The following is a 17,155-nucleotide window of genomic DNA, read 5'->3' on the forward strand; positions in this document are numbered from 1 at the left end:
GCTACGATGACACCACTTATCCTCACAAAGCGAACGCTGCAGCTCCGGACCCTGCCTACAGCACACGGCGCTATGCACTGGGGGTTGCACCCATCCCACCCGAGCGAGGTTCCCAGGCCAGGGGCAGAAGCTGTCAACGGGATGCTCGCAAGGCACAAACCCAAGCGCATACATAACATTCGCTAAGCCGGGGCCTCGCTTTGTATGCGGTGCCATGACTTCAGAAGAAAATTTCCCCAGGCGTTACATGCTATCAGGTCAGGTTTGCAGTGTCTGAGCCATAGGGATTTTAGCCGCTTTTCTGGAATGCTGCTATTGAACGGTGAAGGTAAATCTGCCAGCAAACGCAACGAGCTTCTGACATGGCTCACGTTCGATTTAAAAGTAGGAAAAGATGACGGGCTGAATGCTATTAAGGCATAATTAAAAAGATAACCTTTACACATAAAGACAGAGGGGCTCCTCCCCCAGTTATCAATGAGTTTTGAGTAACTTATCCTTTTACTGACTCTCAGGTTTAAAATGACTCCCAACTTTTTCATTCCACCTACCTAATGTGGTATGTTATTTATACAAAGTATTCTACCACTAGTGAGATATCTCAGCAACATCTCCCTTCAGAGAAGGCCCACTTCTAACAGGGCATTTTCTCTTCCATCGCACCCACTAACACTTCTGAGCTATCAGAGAACCACAGTCTTGCCAAAGCTTGTAGCTTCCTCTTCCCCAGATATTTACCCTCTTTCACGGGGATTGCTCTTTATGAAAACTGCTAAAATATCTCATCCTAAAAAATCTCATTACTTTTAAACACCTATTTCATAAACTAAATAACCATTGGTATAGAAGCATTTCAGAAATATCAGCCTGCGTTTTATTTTTCTAATAAGCATCACAAATTCAAAAAATCTTTATCTATTCTAAGTTACCTACAAATGATCAGATATTACTCTCCCCCCCCGCTCCAGGCTTTGGATAGTCAAGGGAATCGGATATGGATTTGTGTGCCAAGTGCCAATTGACCCGAGAGGGACCTGTATTCATGGTGAAGAGCAGACTGCTCTACTGCTGGAAAAGCCCTTAGCCACAGACTTGCTACGCAGTTCATCAAACCAGCCAAAGAATATCGGAAGAGGAACATATAACATATCCAGCATTACTTGTTTTACTATTACAGCCATAAACATGCACTATATATCTTTTCCCTTTGGCAGATATTTTTCCAGATCAGTCGTAGAACAGTAATTGGATTCCCTAATCATGTTATTTGACCGAGAAACAGGCACGGTTAGAGCACTCACTTCCTCCACTGTGAGTTGTTAGTAAGACATTACTATCAGAGACTTGACCATCTTCCAGCAGCATACGTGAGGTACAAATCTTTTCCATTTTCCAGTAACCTATGACAGTGTAAGATGGTATTAGTATACTGCTACTGATATGTGTTAATACATGCATATTTAATAACGACACACCAACAAGTGAAGCATTCTCTTTTAGCACTAGCTTACTAAACATTTACTTAACCCTGTTTACCCAAAGCATACACTTTTACTGTTCTAGTGCTAAGACTAGAGCTTACTAGGTATTTCAAAAATTAAATATTTGTGAAGAATTCAAGCAGTTTTAAGAATAATTTACACAGAAGCAAGGAAAGTAGGACAAACAAAAGTTATTTTCGACAATATCATTTACAGCTACATGGTTAGTTTTGAATATGCTGATCTTACCCTTTCTTTTCAGGTACTCCGCAATGAGAGCGGCTATATGAATATAGCACATAGCGGCCTGTAACAAGAGATCAATATACAGGTATGTGTTAAAGTACACGGTATAGCTTAGGGCATACATGTGATAAGGAGCATGTACTTTCATCATTGTCAAGTCATAGCGCAGAAAAGGGAAGACAAAATACAAGAATTTGAGAAAGTAGTGGATTAAATGGTGAAACCCTTATTCAGCGTTAATTTCACTGAACATCTTGGGTAAGAGCACAGATTAATACTTAAATGAGGAAGTCAAAGATTTCTTCAAGAGAACAACGCAAGATTACTTGGTAAACAAGACGTAGCTGGGCGATGATCATCCCTCTGATTTTTCACCAAAAGGACTAATGTGCTACAAACCAAGCTCCTCTCCACGCTGTTCCAGGGAAGATCACCCGTTGCTTAAGTTAAGCACCGCCTGTGACCTCACCCACATCACAGTTATTATGCCTGTTATGATTGAGCAGCTGAGATGGCTAAGGTGATGCTGACCGCAGCTTCCCAGTCACACAGATCCAAGCCTTGCTCAACCTTATATCAGCCAGTCACAACTAAGCAGACAGGAATAACGAGCACTTCACATCTCCAGGCATTCTTCAGACCTGCTTTTCTCTAGCTTCAGGAATATAACAGACACTGAGCCTCAGATCATTACTGTTGTCATCTCTTCTACGGTCCTTTTCATCACAACATCTCGGCCTACAGACAAATGGATTTCCTATTCATTTATATAAATTACCTCTGATAAATCTCCATTTCTTGCGTGAATCTTGGCCATGCTTTCAAGCCATGTCCTACGTAATTCTGGTGTGCTGGCATAAGAATTTGCTAGGCTGTACTGCAGGTCCACAAGCATCTCAGGGTCTTTCTCATGCTCCTTCATCTGAGCTGTGGCCATCAAAACTGTCCTGATGCGTTTGGTCAGATCCTTTACCTCTGCTGGGAAATTAAGGTTCTTTGGGAAAGATAAGCAATACATCACTAAAAGCAGCCAAAGAACCACACGCAGCACCCCTGAACGTGTTCGCGTTCCGCTTACGGAAGCCCTTCTCCCCCTCCCCTAACGCAGTAGGCTTCGAAGCAGAGCCACAGTTCAGAAGCACTTGCACGTTTTACACCGTTCCTTGACATTTGTTTACTGATGTGTCACAGCACCCAACAGATATCCCAGTCAGCCAGCTACGCCACTGTATGGAGCAGCTCCGCTGAAGGCAGCAAACTGAAGCATTTGATCCTGGGTTGGTTAACGGATCCAGCTGGATTCTCATACTCTTACAGAGGACGAACAGCCCCGCGTGCCACAGACAGTCCTGCCTAACCGCGCTCAGCACGTTCTCCTACGGCGAGTAAGGGTGCCCAAGTCTGGCTCCTGGCCTTTTCACACTGCACAAGATTAAGACATTGCCCTCATTTTATTCAGATTAGCTTTTCTCAACGTACTTAACTCATCTCTGCAGTTTCTCTTTTTCAGATGGACATTAATAACATTTCTATTCTTAAACTTTTTTTTTCATTTGTTCCTTTTGATTAAAATCATAAATATCCTGAAAAAATAAAATGAAATGCTCCTTCCTCTGTGTCAGGCAGGGAAGAGAAGCAGTGTGACCTGCTGGGCTGGGGAATCAAAGCTGGACTCCAGAAATAAATACAGTTGTAACTCTATCTTAGGTAATTATATATCAAATTACTTACACTAATTTTATTATTAGCCTCAGTTGAGACACCCTTGAGTCACCCTCAGAGAAAGGGAACTAGATTCAAAGTATAAAATTCAAAAAGCATATTGACAAACATTTGGCTAAGAATTGGGAAAATGAAAAAAAATGGAGTCCTTTCCTAACACCTTCAGCACAGACAATGAATATAACAGTAATGATAACTAACCAAAGAGCTAAGTGCTTTTTTTGGATGGGGGGAGGTCGAGGTAGGGGAGAAATAAGCAAGTCAAGAAATCCAACTGCTGTGTATTTTTTTTTTTAAACACAAATTTACTGAACAGATCGAAGGGACAGTTTGTTGACTAAGTGTTGTTTGTCAACTACAATAGTGTTTCATTAGTCAGAACGCGTGGTATCACCTCTGATCAGGCAAATGAGGCATTTTTCTGGAGAACAAAGTAAGCAGTGAATAACAAATAACACATATTTCATATAAAAATCTCCCATGCAAGATTATTAAGCTTCTAGGAGTCATGGACACTGTCATGAATTTCTGGTTGCCTGAGAAAGGCACACTATGAATGCAATTACATCAGCAATTTTATTCACAGAAACACTTGCTCTCCTCCAAAATTGTTGACCTTTGAAAGCAGCAGTGATCCACAAAAAATGTTTCTTACTTTCATCTGCTTGTCTCCATTAGCAAAATTATTTATAATTGCAAGTGAATGTTGAAAGCGGGACCCGCCAATCCCTGCATCCGCTATCAGCTGGCTCACTGCTTTGATGAGCTGTACATGTAGAGGGGAAAAAACACATAAAGCAAGAATGAGGTGCAGTTAAAGACAAACTAAAGTTTACATATAGCTTTTAATCCATATTTTAGTGTATCAGGCTAGCTGAGATGCACTTTGCACATATCTTAACAAGACAGTATATACAAATGCAAAGATTGTAAATAATCTTTCCAGTGTTTGTAAACGCAACCACATCTCGCAATGTAAGCAGGAAGGGCGTTAACACTGCACTTCACCTTTCTGTTACTATACTACAAGATTTTGCTTAGCTACCTCACCAGCTACGTTCTCAATGCCGCGAGTGATGCACATCATTCAAGAACGGCCATATATCCGATTTCTTTGGCTATGTGGCTACATTTCCAGCTGCTGGGTCTCTCTGGAACACAGCTGAGCAGCTGCAGAACCACAGAGAATCCAGCCCAATGTCTCCAGGCTCGGCAGGAAAATTAAACGGCCACAGACAATTGGCTGTCTGAGGAGTTCAAAAGATTTGTTTTGATTTACGACGCATAACAAAAATAATAATTATAATGATAAAATCAATTCACATCAACTAAATACTGATGATCTTACACTTCACTTACCTGTAGATGGGATCTGACTATTGACTTCTGCTTATTAAATTCAAAGTTCTTTCTCATGAAAAAATAAAGAAGAGCAGATGCCTCTGTTTGAGTGGAACGTGACCTGTGGTTACAACACTTCAGGATTTCATAGCAGAGTGAACCGCAGAGATCTGCTTGTCCTTGGAAAAAGGCTGATGGGAACTATTGGAAAAAAAATATGAGAATATGTTTAACACTGCTCTCAGGCCGCCTAACATTTATTCTGAGTCAATACATTTTTTTGTGTGCAGCTTTCACTAAAAACAAATCTGACATTCTCATTCACACCAGAGTTTAGCAAAAACATTACCCACTGGCTAAACGCAATCCCACGTGTAAATTAAGACTAAGTAAAAACCGCACATCGGTTTTCATACAAACACAGTAGGCAATGCATCCATCAAATTGTCCTCTGCAATAGCCAGACGGCAGCTGGTACACAGCCCACGCAAACGGAGTAGCCGATCTGCAAAGAAAGCAGCCCAGCTAACTAGGGAAAGCGCGTGGCGGCGGGGGGAGATTTCTGCACTATCACAAAAGCTGTTCAGGAAGAAGAAAATACTCTGAGTAACAAAGTCAGCAAACTTCCAGCAGTCAAGAATTTGAACAGCAGGAGACAACGGAAAGTAAAGGATGGCTCTGCCAACCGTACACGCTATTTGTCGACAGGGTGAGCACAAGGCAGGCAGAGAATGATGGCAGGTCAGTGAAGTGTATATTGGTCACAGATCTCAACTACTGCACGAACCACGACAGATCACTGTTCCCAGAGAGCTGCAAAGGGAGAATTTGATCCTGAAAGCTACAAGACAAATGAAAAGGGCAATCCTGGATATTTACTGCCTTCTCCATTGCATGTGTCTCCCATTGCTGATTGTCTGGTACGTTATTTGAAGCTGTCTGTAGCTGGTTTACTTTATATTTTCCTTATGTCCTCAAGCTATGTTACTGGGAAAGGCATGATTTCCTTCTCTTTCCCCATGAGATAATAACCATAAGTTTAAACCGCATGGCCTCCTTCACTGATCTACACTGCTGTGTTGCACAGAAACGATTGGGCAATCAGGCCAACTACGCTTACTCTCACTTCCCCTCAGCAATTGTTATCTGTGTGTCACGTTCTGGTTAGTTTTAAGAGGATCTCAACTCAGTCTACAACTAGGAAATTGTGCAGCATTTGCAGTCGGCACAAAGTGCCTAACTGCCCACGATCATTTATGTATTTGCAATGCAAGAGAGTGAACAGAGCTTAAGAGTTACTTTTCTAAATAGGCATGCTTCTGTCCCCAAACTCCTGTATACTGAAAACAAGATATTTGCAAAAACACATTAGTTTGAATGACCTTTTGATGAAACGCATGGAATACTCTCCTGCTACCTCCTTTGGGCACAGCTGCAACCACACACTGCTGGATTCTGCAACTCAGGATCTGCCATGAGGACTGCGGACTTCTAAGCTTTCAGGCTTTCTTCCATAGACAGTAAGAACATGTCAGCCCTGAGAGCTGTTGCACAGGCAGATGCCACAGAGCTGGAGGTTTTTTGTTTTTTTTTTTCCCCAAATATGTTTCTCTTTCATAGAAAATTGCAACATTTTCATTTTCCAAAGTAGAAACATTTTTTCAGAAATTCTGAATTTCCCACTTTCAGTTAGCAATAAACCAGATGATCTTTGCCAATCACGAGCATTAACACAGTGAAGCGAAAGGCTGAGAACTCTCTGAAAGTATCTGATCGTCCTCAAGCTGTGTTTGCTTTAACATATAAACAGGTCAGACTAACAGAATAACATCATAGTTACCTTGCCTACAAAAAGCCGTAAGGCAGCAAAGACATGCTTGAGAGCTGCTGCAGACTGGTTGATTTGCAAAAAGAGCATGTATGTATCAAATACTTTTTTCATCAGCGCATTCTGGCAATCCGATTGCTGGAGCTGCCTCTGAAAAGTTTACACACAAAACAGGACACTCATGTTATTAAAGAGAATACAAAAAAAGGAAACAGAAAAAGGACCTTCTAGATTTTGCATCTTGTCAGTGTTCCTAGGGAGGTGCTTTTAAAATGTCTTCCCTAACATCTCTGATGATGAGGCAGTCCCAGCATGCTGCAGACTCTTTGTACTTGCAGTTTTTCAAGGACAACACTTTTCCATGACTGTATTCCTACCTGTAGATGGTATTTATTATACCTAACAGCTAAGGAAGCAGAAGGGAGACACTAAATCCAGTTTCTGGTGCTGCCTGGTCACAACTGTGAGACCTTTGGTAGGTCACCTGGGCCAACACTCATGCAACATTTTTAGAAGATGCAGAAGATCCACCTGCTGACTTGAGGAGGTGCACAGGGGAGGCAGTTCTGAAATCTTTAATCTAAAATCTCTGGAGTCTGGCAGGACAAACATGATTCAGAGGAGGTGACATATTAGCATGTGTGTAACCCTTTCATGCAGAGCAGGGATATAGTCCTGGATTATATCTAGTCCTGTATTATATCTAGTCCTGGATACGGAGGATGTTCTCCTAAACGCTTCTTCCACATCCTTCTACTCAGTTTGGGTACTATGAGCCAATTCTTTCATAAAAATACCTTCATAAAAGACTGACACATCTTATTTCTCTCAAGTAGTTTGAGTTTTTTGTGCTGTGCCCCCCTCTTTTAGCCTTCCCTCCACCACGTATCCCACGTGGCAGCATTTCAAACAGAAACTGAAATAACAAAACATACCTGGTGGTTCAGAGTGTAAAGACATAACAGGTCGAGAATCGTGAGGGACACTTCTGTAGCAGTATTCGCCTCTGTGTCTACATACTGTACAATATCCGTTTCATTGGAGCAGCCTACAACAGATGAACCAAGAAAACAAACACTCTAAGTATAGTTAAAGATGATGCAATTACACAAGCTGGTAATCCAGTCTCTGTGCGATAGGTGAGGTCCTAACGGCACATTTAACTGAAAGGGTATTGTGAAGAAAACTGCTCTTGAGAAAAAGAAAGGGGGAGAGTACTTGACTCAGATTTTCTCAGTTGCACCCAGGATTTGAGTATACTGTCATTGTTTCTGTTCGCCCTCACTGGAGGAGAGCAGCCTAGCTGGAAAGGTGGTATACGAGTGGGTATACGAGTTTGATCCCATCATTTCAGCCTCCTTTCAAAACTTCCGTGTTCAGCAAACAGATACTTGCCACATTCTGCCAGCCAGAATACAGATGCTTGTGTGCCTTATTTAAGATGATACCTCAAAAAATAATCACATCTTCCAGCCTGGTCAGGGCTATACTGTATATGAATTAGGTTATGTTTGTAGAAGGCATTCTGGTGACAGCAGCTTTTGGGTACAACCCTTCCTCAGAAGGCAGAGAGAAAAGCATGCAGATCACCTCTGGAAAACAGAGATGATGAACTTTTGACACCCGTTCTTAGATTTATAAAAAGCTTCTTTCTTTTAGCAACTTTCAGCTGTTAACTTGGCAAAGGCAATCTGAGATCTTTCTCTCTTCTCTTTAACGCTTCTTAATCCAATAATTTTATTATTGTTGGAGGCACTTGTGCGCCTGACACCTTTGTCCTTTCTTTACAACTATATAAGGCAATCTAATACCGGATATTACCACCCTAAACAAACCCGGCTTTCCTAACTTTTTAGCGATGCCCCAAATGTGGCAAATAGGGAGCACAAAGGATCCCAGTTATCCATAGCTCAAAAACATAAGAGAACCATGGAAAGAGGCGAAGAGCTGCCATAGCTGTCTCTATTTGCATGGCCAGGCAACAGCAGTGAACCTCTGGTTAAGCTTTTCCCCAGCATGAGTGACCACCAAGTTGCTTTTTTGTAGCTTGGAGGTAGCAAGATGTGGGCAACATACAATGACCGGCTTAGGTTATTTTCTACTGCAATTCTTCAACGTTGTTACTGTACAAAGCCAGTGAATTACACACATTTTAAAAAAAATTTCAAGAGCAGAATATCATCCCTTGATTTTTGCATAGAGTGGAAAATTTGCATATAAACAGTAGAGATAATGAGAATAAGAGCTATCATAATCTAAGGACAAAAGTGAGACAAGACGTGTAAATAGAAGCATTATTAAAGATCTTGTCTGCAAACCTTAACATCATATAAATTCTGCTAAGTTGCTTCACCGGCATGACGACCATACTACTTCGTTTTATACAACACATGCCGAGTACGCACCTCACCAGCTGCTAGGATTTACTTTCTTACAACACACTGAAAGGACCACAGTTTCCGACTGCATGATTGTACACTGTATTTCACAGTATATTCTGCCACTAGTAGACATGACTAAAAAAAATTTAGATTTTTGAAATAGTCCAAAGGGAAAAGAACCTTCTGTCCTGAACAGTTCACTTCTATTACTAGGTATAATAATTACAACACTTCAGCCAGTTTATATCTGATGGTACAGCAATACACATATCCACAGATGGAAGAGATGCCAGGAGTGAGGGATGGGAGGAAATAACTTGTCATTAAGAAAATTTAAAAATGTCACACTACTGCAACTGATTCTGTTTTTAAATGAACTTTTATGAACTTTTAAAACTCAGGATTCTTCATCTCCAGAAACAAAAGGAGAGTCAGCAGCTCTGTTTATGTCTGGGCACCTCACTTCCAGCTATCTTTCACTGTTATTCATGAAAACTCATTTAATTGTACAGAAACTGATCCCAAATCCACAGGTATCTAGAGGAAAGTCAACACATTTTTTGTACTTACTTGCAGTGCTGCTGTCTATCATCTGCAAGAGTTTTGGGTTAGAAAGTGCATTTTTGCCACGGATTATTGGTAACGTTTGAGATCTGTGATGTTTGTGACCCTCGTGACTAGAAGCAGAATGCATCCTGAAACGGAAAGGTATTATTAAAGATAGGAGGAAAAAAAAAAACTATCATAGCTCTACAGAATTTTTCCGTATCCCTTAAAATTTTCTGCAGTGCTTCTCAGATGCTAAGTAAAACAAATTCATGTAAAACTTTTCAGAGATGAAAAGATGAAGAATGAATTTAGTGAGGTGGACAAAACTTAAATAAACGTACTGCAATTTCTCGAGATCACAGGAGACAACACACTCATTCAACACTGAAAAAAGGCATCAGCTTAAACAGCTGACTCACGTTTGGACAACAGAGCTTGGAGGGAGAGGAAATTGAGATTATTTCTGTTAATTCAGAATTTAAGAGAAATTTCCCTGCTCATTAAATTAATGAAGCAATACAGCTACTAGCTGCTATGAACAGTCTAAAATGATAATAAGACTGAAAATGCACGTAAATATATGTGTCTGCATGCATGCATTTGGGTGTATGCATATGTATGTATTTTAAACTCCTTTGATGTCAACAAACAGTATAAAATATTTCATTTATCATGAAAGGCTCAAATTACTCAAAAATTTGAGTAATTTGAAAATGTTCTAGGGACAGAATTGTTTCCTCCCCCTTTTATTTATTGGTTATTTTTACAAAAATAATTTAGAACATTAATATTTCAGATTTTCAAATAAACAAAAAGTTTCCAACTCAGGTACAAAATTGCTGGCCCGACTTTTACCAGTCACGTGATAAAAATCTTCCTGTAATAGGTCAAAGCAGACGGATTTGGGTGGACATCCAGGCAAGCCAATTAACTTGGGACACTTGGAAACCTGATCTTGAGGTTTTTATTTATATTTTTTTGAAAGTCTGGTTCCATACGAACATAACACCGCACTGACATTCAACAAACTCAAGTATATAAATATAAGTGCAAGTTAGAGATGACCACCAGCAGTATTTAATCTCTCAACTCATTAAAAAACGCTCTGCATTACAACTGGCCAAACAAACGTCTATTTGGGCAACAAACGTCATCTGTGATGATGTAAGGTGCAAAGGCCCTGGAGATAGTCGGAGTCTGACTTTGTTTTCCAGATTGCCACATGTTAGTTCATCTGCAAACGTGCAGCAAAATGACAGTCTCCTAAAACACTGCCTTCCAGTCCAGCTGGGAAAGTGAGATCAGTGCTGCTTCTTGAAGACTGCACAGCAGAGGAAGAAAAGAGGCATAGCAAGGAAAGCATCTTTTTTGCTTTACACATCCCCTCCTCTGTATTAGTTCTTCTGTCCCAAGATACATGCTTATAACGGTGCGTGTATTGAGGCTACACATAAAATGTCAAGAATCCAATATATGAGGAATGGGGACTTCCTCAGCCTGCTCAAATACAACCACAAACTACACAGAGTAAAAAGCTCACTTTCTTACTAGTTTTACATTATTTTACATTATTAACCAAAAAAAAAAAAATTCACACTTTCCTCTAAAAGGGTCAGAAAGACTATTAAACATATTTTGCATCTGCAGTTTATTACCATGCCACGGGTTCGAACGATTAAGGATTGCAACACTTAGACTAGCAAGAGGAGGGGGAAAAAAAGAGCAGGAAAGAAAGAGATTCTCTAACTGGCAACACGGACAGAACAGTACGGGACTATGCTACTAGAGCAACGTGGAAGTGAGAAGATGCAGGTCAAGAAGACCTACTCTGAAGTTGGATTTTTGCACTGCTATACACCTACCCCTTCCTAGCCCTGGGATATCAGCGAGGAAACTAAACTCCACATACTGTAACTGAATCCATACAAGTTTGCCCCTAAAATAGTAAAATCCCATGAAAGTGTAAGGTTGCAGACACGAATTCATTCAGGTTGGGGAAAACTGGATTATTCTTCAGATAGGGATCTCATCTGAAAACAATAGCTACTCTTTCTACAATACTTAGCTCCATTGACAGTAAGTAACAATCCTTCTAAACACGGTATTTTAAGCAGTAACTTAGATTATAAGTGAAGTTAAAGGAACTCCATTCTTTTATGGTTTATAGGGCTCTGAAATGTGTTACGTTTTGTGTCAACTCCTTTACAATCAGCACCGATGATGTCGGAGAGCTGCAAGATGACAATAAAGCTTGAGATTATACCAGAGCTAAGAGCGCAGCGTGGCATTACCATTGCGAGAGCAGACCTGACGCCTGGCCAGAGGAGTTGGAACCTTTAAGGGTGCCATTATTCTGCGTGGCCTGAACAAACTTAAACGCAGCAGCAATCTTCCTGTTAAGAGAAAACAACCGTTAATTTGTTACGGAGCGTGACATTGATTTCACCCTGCCTCTGAAGAATAAATACAGGCCTGACAAAACCTGCCACAGAGCGTGAACTGGTTCATCTGGTGACCTTTCGTTTTTCTACGGTATGACATATAGACAAGTTCACAATTGTAGCATGAAATTAAAAATCAAACTTCATCTGAGAAGTGTGCATATCACATTACGCAGCCGGAAAATGATCTCATGCTTTTTCAGAGGGTGGGCAGAGATGGAATACATTTTTTTGATTGCTGTGGAACACTTATCTACGCACTTTAAAACCATTTTTTTCCATTACATGGATGAAAAATACAGCATTCAAGTTCCTCCACTCGGCATTTGCACAGACGTATGGTTGAGAATGGCCCAGTATGATGGACTATAAATGCGATAGTGGTTATCACCACAAGCAATTCATCTTTCGCAGCAGGCACGCACTCAGATGTCCAGAACATTATAGCAACGTTGTTTGGGTAAAAGAAAAAAAATATCAGCTTCAATATGTCAGACTGATACTCTCAGGAGCATATTGATACACTGAAAACTTCATTTAAGCCTAATGTCATGTAATAATATTTAAACACGGTAACATGCAGTCTATAATTAAAACAATTACCTTATAATATTGCGTTTTCCTAGATATCTGAAATTTTGCAGACAAACTCTGAAAAATAAAACAGTACATTTTCTGTTTAGCAATGGCTTCCTAAGTATGAAAACATGCTGAATCTCAGTGCTTTTGAAGAGACCGGTGGTAAATGCACCTCTTAGTAAGCAAACGGAATAGGATGCAGCATTTGCCAAACGAGGAACACACACGGTGCAGCTAGCGCTTTCCATACCCTTGCTTTCGTTCTCCGTGGTTGTAGATTCCTGCTTCGTGAGGAGGCAAAGTTATAGACTTAGCTGCAGACTTCACCAGCGGGAGTTAAATAACCGATCCACATTTCACTTATGAGACTGTGAAGAACTTCAGAGAACAGCTACTTGCCTGGATTCTCCACTGAAACAAGCAAACCAGCTCGGAGACGGGAAAAGCAGATAATTCTACGTTACGTGGTCTTTCACAGGGTCTGAAAGTTTTGGGGCGCTGAATATTTTTCTTTTCTTGAGGGAAGAAAAGAATCTCAACCCCAAATGGAGAAACTTCTATGAAAATCTCCTCTGTGAGGAAAACCCAAAGCATTACGCCCCCTCCTTCACGGAGATGGCCACAATACTGGAGGATATGGATTTGATCAGTAACATCTCAATAAAACTTGGGAAGATAACGGCAAAATAATGCAAAATACATCATCTGTCTCAGCCTATGCTGCTACACCGACAAACCCAAAGAGAAATTATTTGCAGCAGTGACTTAGACCATCATTTAACATAAAAATCAACCAACCACAAAGTGAACTTACTCTAAAATGCTGAAAAAGTCTGTTATTTCTGAGAATGGAGCTCGCAACCAGTAGGAAATCAGTGCATCTGAAGGGAGATATTAAAATACATAATGCATCTGTTACAGGGAATTGAACTTGGCCCAAAACCTGCAAAATACACTGATAATAATTCTGTTTATTTTAATAGTCTTCAGATTCAGTGTTCACAGCACTTTACAACAACCCAAACAAGGTAGCGCACGTTTGCTCACCTTCTGAAATGGTTTTCATTATGTGAAGGAAACACATAAGAAGGCTTCTAGTTTCAGCTTGATCCAACTTGTCAAAGCGAAGGGTGGATCCAATCAAAGACAAAGGTCTCATGATCTGTTGAATTCAAAGGGCCACAATGAGTACAGTGACAGGTTTCCAGCTCTAGCAACCGCTTTCAACTTTTGCACATGTACCTTTTCACACGTGTCAGTTCTCTCACTGTTTTTTTCATTGGTACTTGGATTAGAGTCAAGGCTCGCTAAGGAAGCTCTGGAGTCAGCATGGTTTGCTGCAGAGATAGCTATTGATGAAAAGGCTGTAAATGAAAGTCACAGCAAACATGCTAAAATAAAACACTTATGGAGACAAACTAATAGGAAAAATGGAAAAATTAAAATGTATCGCATGCTAGATTGACACCAGTGCTTTGACCCTTCAATAGCAAAGCTATTGATAGGTACCTTTGGTACTGAAAGCATGCAACAAGTTGAAGTAAAATGATCCAGTTTGCCGTTATTCATGGCATTAAAATGGCCGTTGGCGTTCCATAAGGCCTGACACCCAAAGCCACCAAAATCAGTGGAAAGATTTCCACAGACTTCCTTGAATTCTGAAATGGGTTTTGGTTGAAGTGAACAAAGTAAGCTGTGCTTCTACCTTTCCGTTAAGCGTGGAAAAACTAAGAATACGCACCTCCAAGAGATACGAGGAGTTTTCAGGAGAAACCTTAGAACTACCACATCACGCAGAGGCTGCAAGAATGGACTTGCGTATGGGAATTTGTGAGAGCCTGAACACTGGCATCACTCCAAGGCAGGAGAGTAAGTGAAGCAGTGGAAAAAGAGCAGCTTCACAAGAGGAATAAAAATCAATTCGAAAAACACCCAAAGGGAAGAGAAACATTGTACGTACGTCATGTTTCCCCGCATATACATAAAAATGGGTTAATGATATCCTCCATGAATACTAAGCAGAAAGCACAATGGATTGAGATATACAGAAATCCACGTGTGTGTCTTTCATTCATCTTTCATGTATACCTGCTATAGAGTTCAGAACATCTTTGGAAAAAGAAGTATCCACCGAGTTTGCATGTTTCATTGCTGTCTGGTTCTGAAATCCTCCAGCTGTGCTCAAGTCATCCCTAGATCCCTGTATTTTGAAGTAAACAGAAGAACTAATTCAGCTATATGATATTACTCATTAGTTTTATAATTACAGCACACCTGATATGCTTGCCTTTTTTTTTTTTAAAAAAAAAAAAAAAAAAAAGACACCAAGCCTGAAAACCCACTTTCAGCTGATGAGGCATGACAGTCTTAGAAGAGCAAGGCTTACTATGACACACTGAAGAGTTACCTGCAATATGAAACCCTCCTGTAAGTGGAGTTCAAAATGACAGATGTCTAACTGCGCTTGCTTTTTAAACATTTGCGTAGCGTAAGAAAGGAGTATTAAATGCTGTCAGCAATTATGAGATGAAACGGGTTGGTCTGCTGGAAGGAGAGCGAGGGGAGCTTTTTTTCTACTAATGCAAGCCATTTCACCATGGCTCATAAACACAGCCTCGCAAAGTTACTTTGGGTGAGGGAAAAGGGAGGAAAAGAAGGATAGAGAAGGACAGCTGAAAAAAAAGAAACTTCTTAAAATGGCTTTACTTTTGGAAATCATGTGCACATAGCCACATGCCCAAACTGTCTGGTCAATACAATTCGAAGAGTTTTCTCTTTGTCACCACCACCTACACGAAAAGCCTCAAGCACCCACGTAAACGCGCTTTATCTGTTTGAGCACAAACGAAATGGGAGCGGTGACTAAAACGAGTCATTTCACTTGGAACGAAAAAAGAGTGGGAGCAGTGGCACCAGCAACAAAGGACTCTCAGCAAAGGCACCAGTAACATCTAAATGCCGGCCAGCGACAAGCAGATGGAGCTGGCAGTCACCCACGCCGCCGAGGTAAGCGCACACCACCAGCTGCGTCTGCACCCACGGCCAAGGCTGGGGCCAGCTGCCAGCGTGGGCGCTCCGTGGCGCGGGGGTGTCTGCGCCCCAGCGCCCCGCGGGCCCCCTCCGGCTGCCTGGCAGGACAGCTGAGGCTCCGAAAGGGCCACCGTAAATTCCCTCCGTCCCCACGTGCCGGCTTCACAGGTCGCTAGTCTTGCGCATCACGATAAGGCCACGAAGAAGTATCTTTAAACTGAACCCTCGGGATGTTAACAGACCTGCAGTTGCAGGACTGCATTGCGGCCAGTATTCCCACCTGACTGAGTTTTTGCAGACCTCAGCGTCATCCTTTCAGTGCTCTGAAAAATTGCAGGAAATTACCTGGTTGGAAGTATTGATATTGAAAAGGAACATATCCTTCATGTAAATCCTTGGCATGTTGTCCAAGAGCATACCATAGAGTGGCATGTACAGGTTTGCTATTTGTGCCTGTTTTGCCTAAAAATAAAAGAAGTAAAATAAAGAAATCTGAAGAAATCATTTCGTGTATACTGCTAGCTGAGGAAGTTTCAAACATGTATAGCATTACATGAAAACAGTGAAGGAAAAGGAATAAAAGAAACAGTTTATTTACCGGCTCTGCATATCGATCATCAAATGAATGTTTGGCCATTAAATTTTTAAGCACAGCCAAAGCTAAGTGCCTAATATCCTGGTCTTCTTGCAAGGCAAAACCAACCTCCCGCAGCAGTACTCCAATTAAGAAATGTTTACGGCAAAACTCATTGGTCAAAGTGTACTCTGGAATATCTTTGGACAGAACAGACAAGAACATCTGTATTAATATACAGGTTTATATATAAAGATCCTCATCCATTTTCCAAATTTTCAGTAACTTCTATTGCCTTAAACCTCTGATAAACCCCAATTTCCTGACCTGTCCCATTGAATCCCTCAATGCTTGTGAGAATGAATTAAGCTTATATTGGTATTTCTAGAAATATTGCAGTTTTCATAATTTAAAAATGAAAGACAATTTATACGCATGTGCGCATTACAACATGAGAAATTCAAATGTGTTGCACACAACAACTGAGACTGTCCACTTCTTTGAGGCACAGGGTCCAAACTTCTATTCCCATATTCTAGCTAGAAGAGTCTGAAACACAGAGATCCAGACTAATTTTACTTTCACAAAAAGTGGATAATTTGTGCCAGAATTTGCTGCAATTTAGTAGCAGTGGAGGAAGCAAATATTTAAGCTCCTGATGCATAATTCGACTTACTCCTTATGCAGTCATTTTGTTCCTACCTGATGTTCGATACTCCTGTCCTGATTCTGAAGGTGTCACAGGGTCTTGATTTGTCATAAACAAGAAATAGTAACAGTCAAAAATCATGCATTTTTACTGAAATATATTTCATACTTTAGCATAAATATTTATTTCCCCTTCCCCCTCCCCCTTTTTTTTGGTATTTGACAGAAAACCCAGAAATTTCAGTGAAACAGCTTCTTCTGCTCTTTGTTTTAAATAAAATTTTGAACAACTGCCTGTTTCATATAAAATAGCTGATGAGTGAACAGTTTTAATT

The 17,155-nt window shown here is 40.7% G+C and overlaps 1 protein-coding gene across 16 annotated transcripts in view; it reads right to left on the reverse strand.

Moving 5' to 3' along the window:
- DOCK10 (dedicator of cytokinesis 10) overlaps positions 1–17,155 on the reverse strand; it is a 165,503-nt gene that overhangs the window by 18,317 nt on the left and 130,031 nt on the right. For 13 of the 16 annotated variants that reach the window (XM_068953722.1, XM_068953730.1, XM_068953727.1 and 10 more), the window contains exons 31-47: positions 16,875–16,919; positions 16,197–16,372; positions 15,944–16,060; positions 14,657–14,768; positions 13,811–13,932; positions 13,616–13,730; positions 13,383–13,449; positions 12,593–12,640; positions 11,840–11,941; positions 9,570–9,694; positions 7,554–7,666; positions 6,631–6,768; positions 4,809–4,991; positions 4,105–4,215; positions 2,506–2,721; positions 1,731–1,788; positions 1,302–1,400 (exon numbers count right to left, since the gene is read on the reverse strand). In XM_068953722.1, the coding sequence (XP_068809823.1) occupies positions 1,302–1,400; positions 1,731–1,788; positions 2,506–2,721; positions 4,105–4,215; positions 4,809–4,991; positions 6,631–6,768; positions 7,554–7,666; positions 9,570–9,694; positions 11,840–11,941; positions 12,593–12,640; positions 13,383–13,449; positions 13,616–13,730; positions 13,811–13,932; positions 14,657–14,768; positions 15,944–16,060; positions 16,197–16,372; positions 16,875–16,919 (1,947 nt within the window). The remainder of the gene's footprint in view (positions 1–1,301; positions 1,401–1,730; positions 1,789–2,505; positions 2,722–4,104; positions 4,216–4,808; positions 4,992–6,630; positions 6,769–7,553; positions 7,667–9,569; positions 9,695–11,839; positions 11,942–12,592; positions 12,641–13,382; positions 13,450–13,615; positions 13,731–13,810; positions 13,933–14,656; positions 14,769–15,943; positions 16,061–16,196; positions 16,373–16,874; positions 16,920–17,155) is intronic. The other 3 variants (XM_068953719.1, XM_068953718.1, XM_068953717.1) reach the window with 2 other exon arrangements.

The sequence above is a fragment of the Struthio camelus genome, chromosome 9 (assembly GCF_040807025.1).
Source record: "Struthio camelus isolate bStrCam1 chromosome 9, bStrCam1.hap1, whole genome shotgun sequence".
Classification (NCBI taxonomy): domain Eukaryota; kingdom Metazoa; phylum Chordata; class Aves; order Struthioniformes; family Struthionidae; genus Struthio; species Struthio camelus.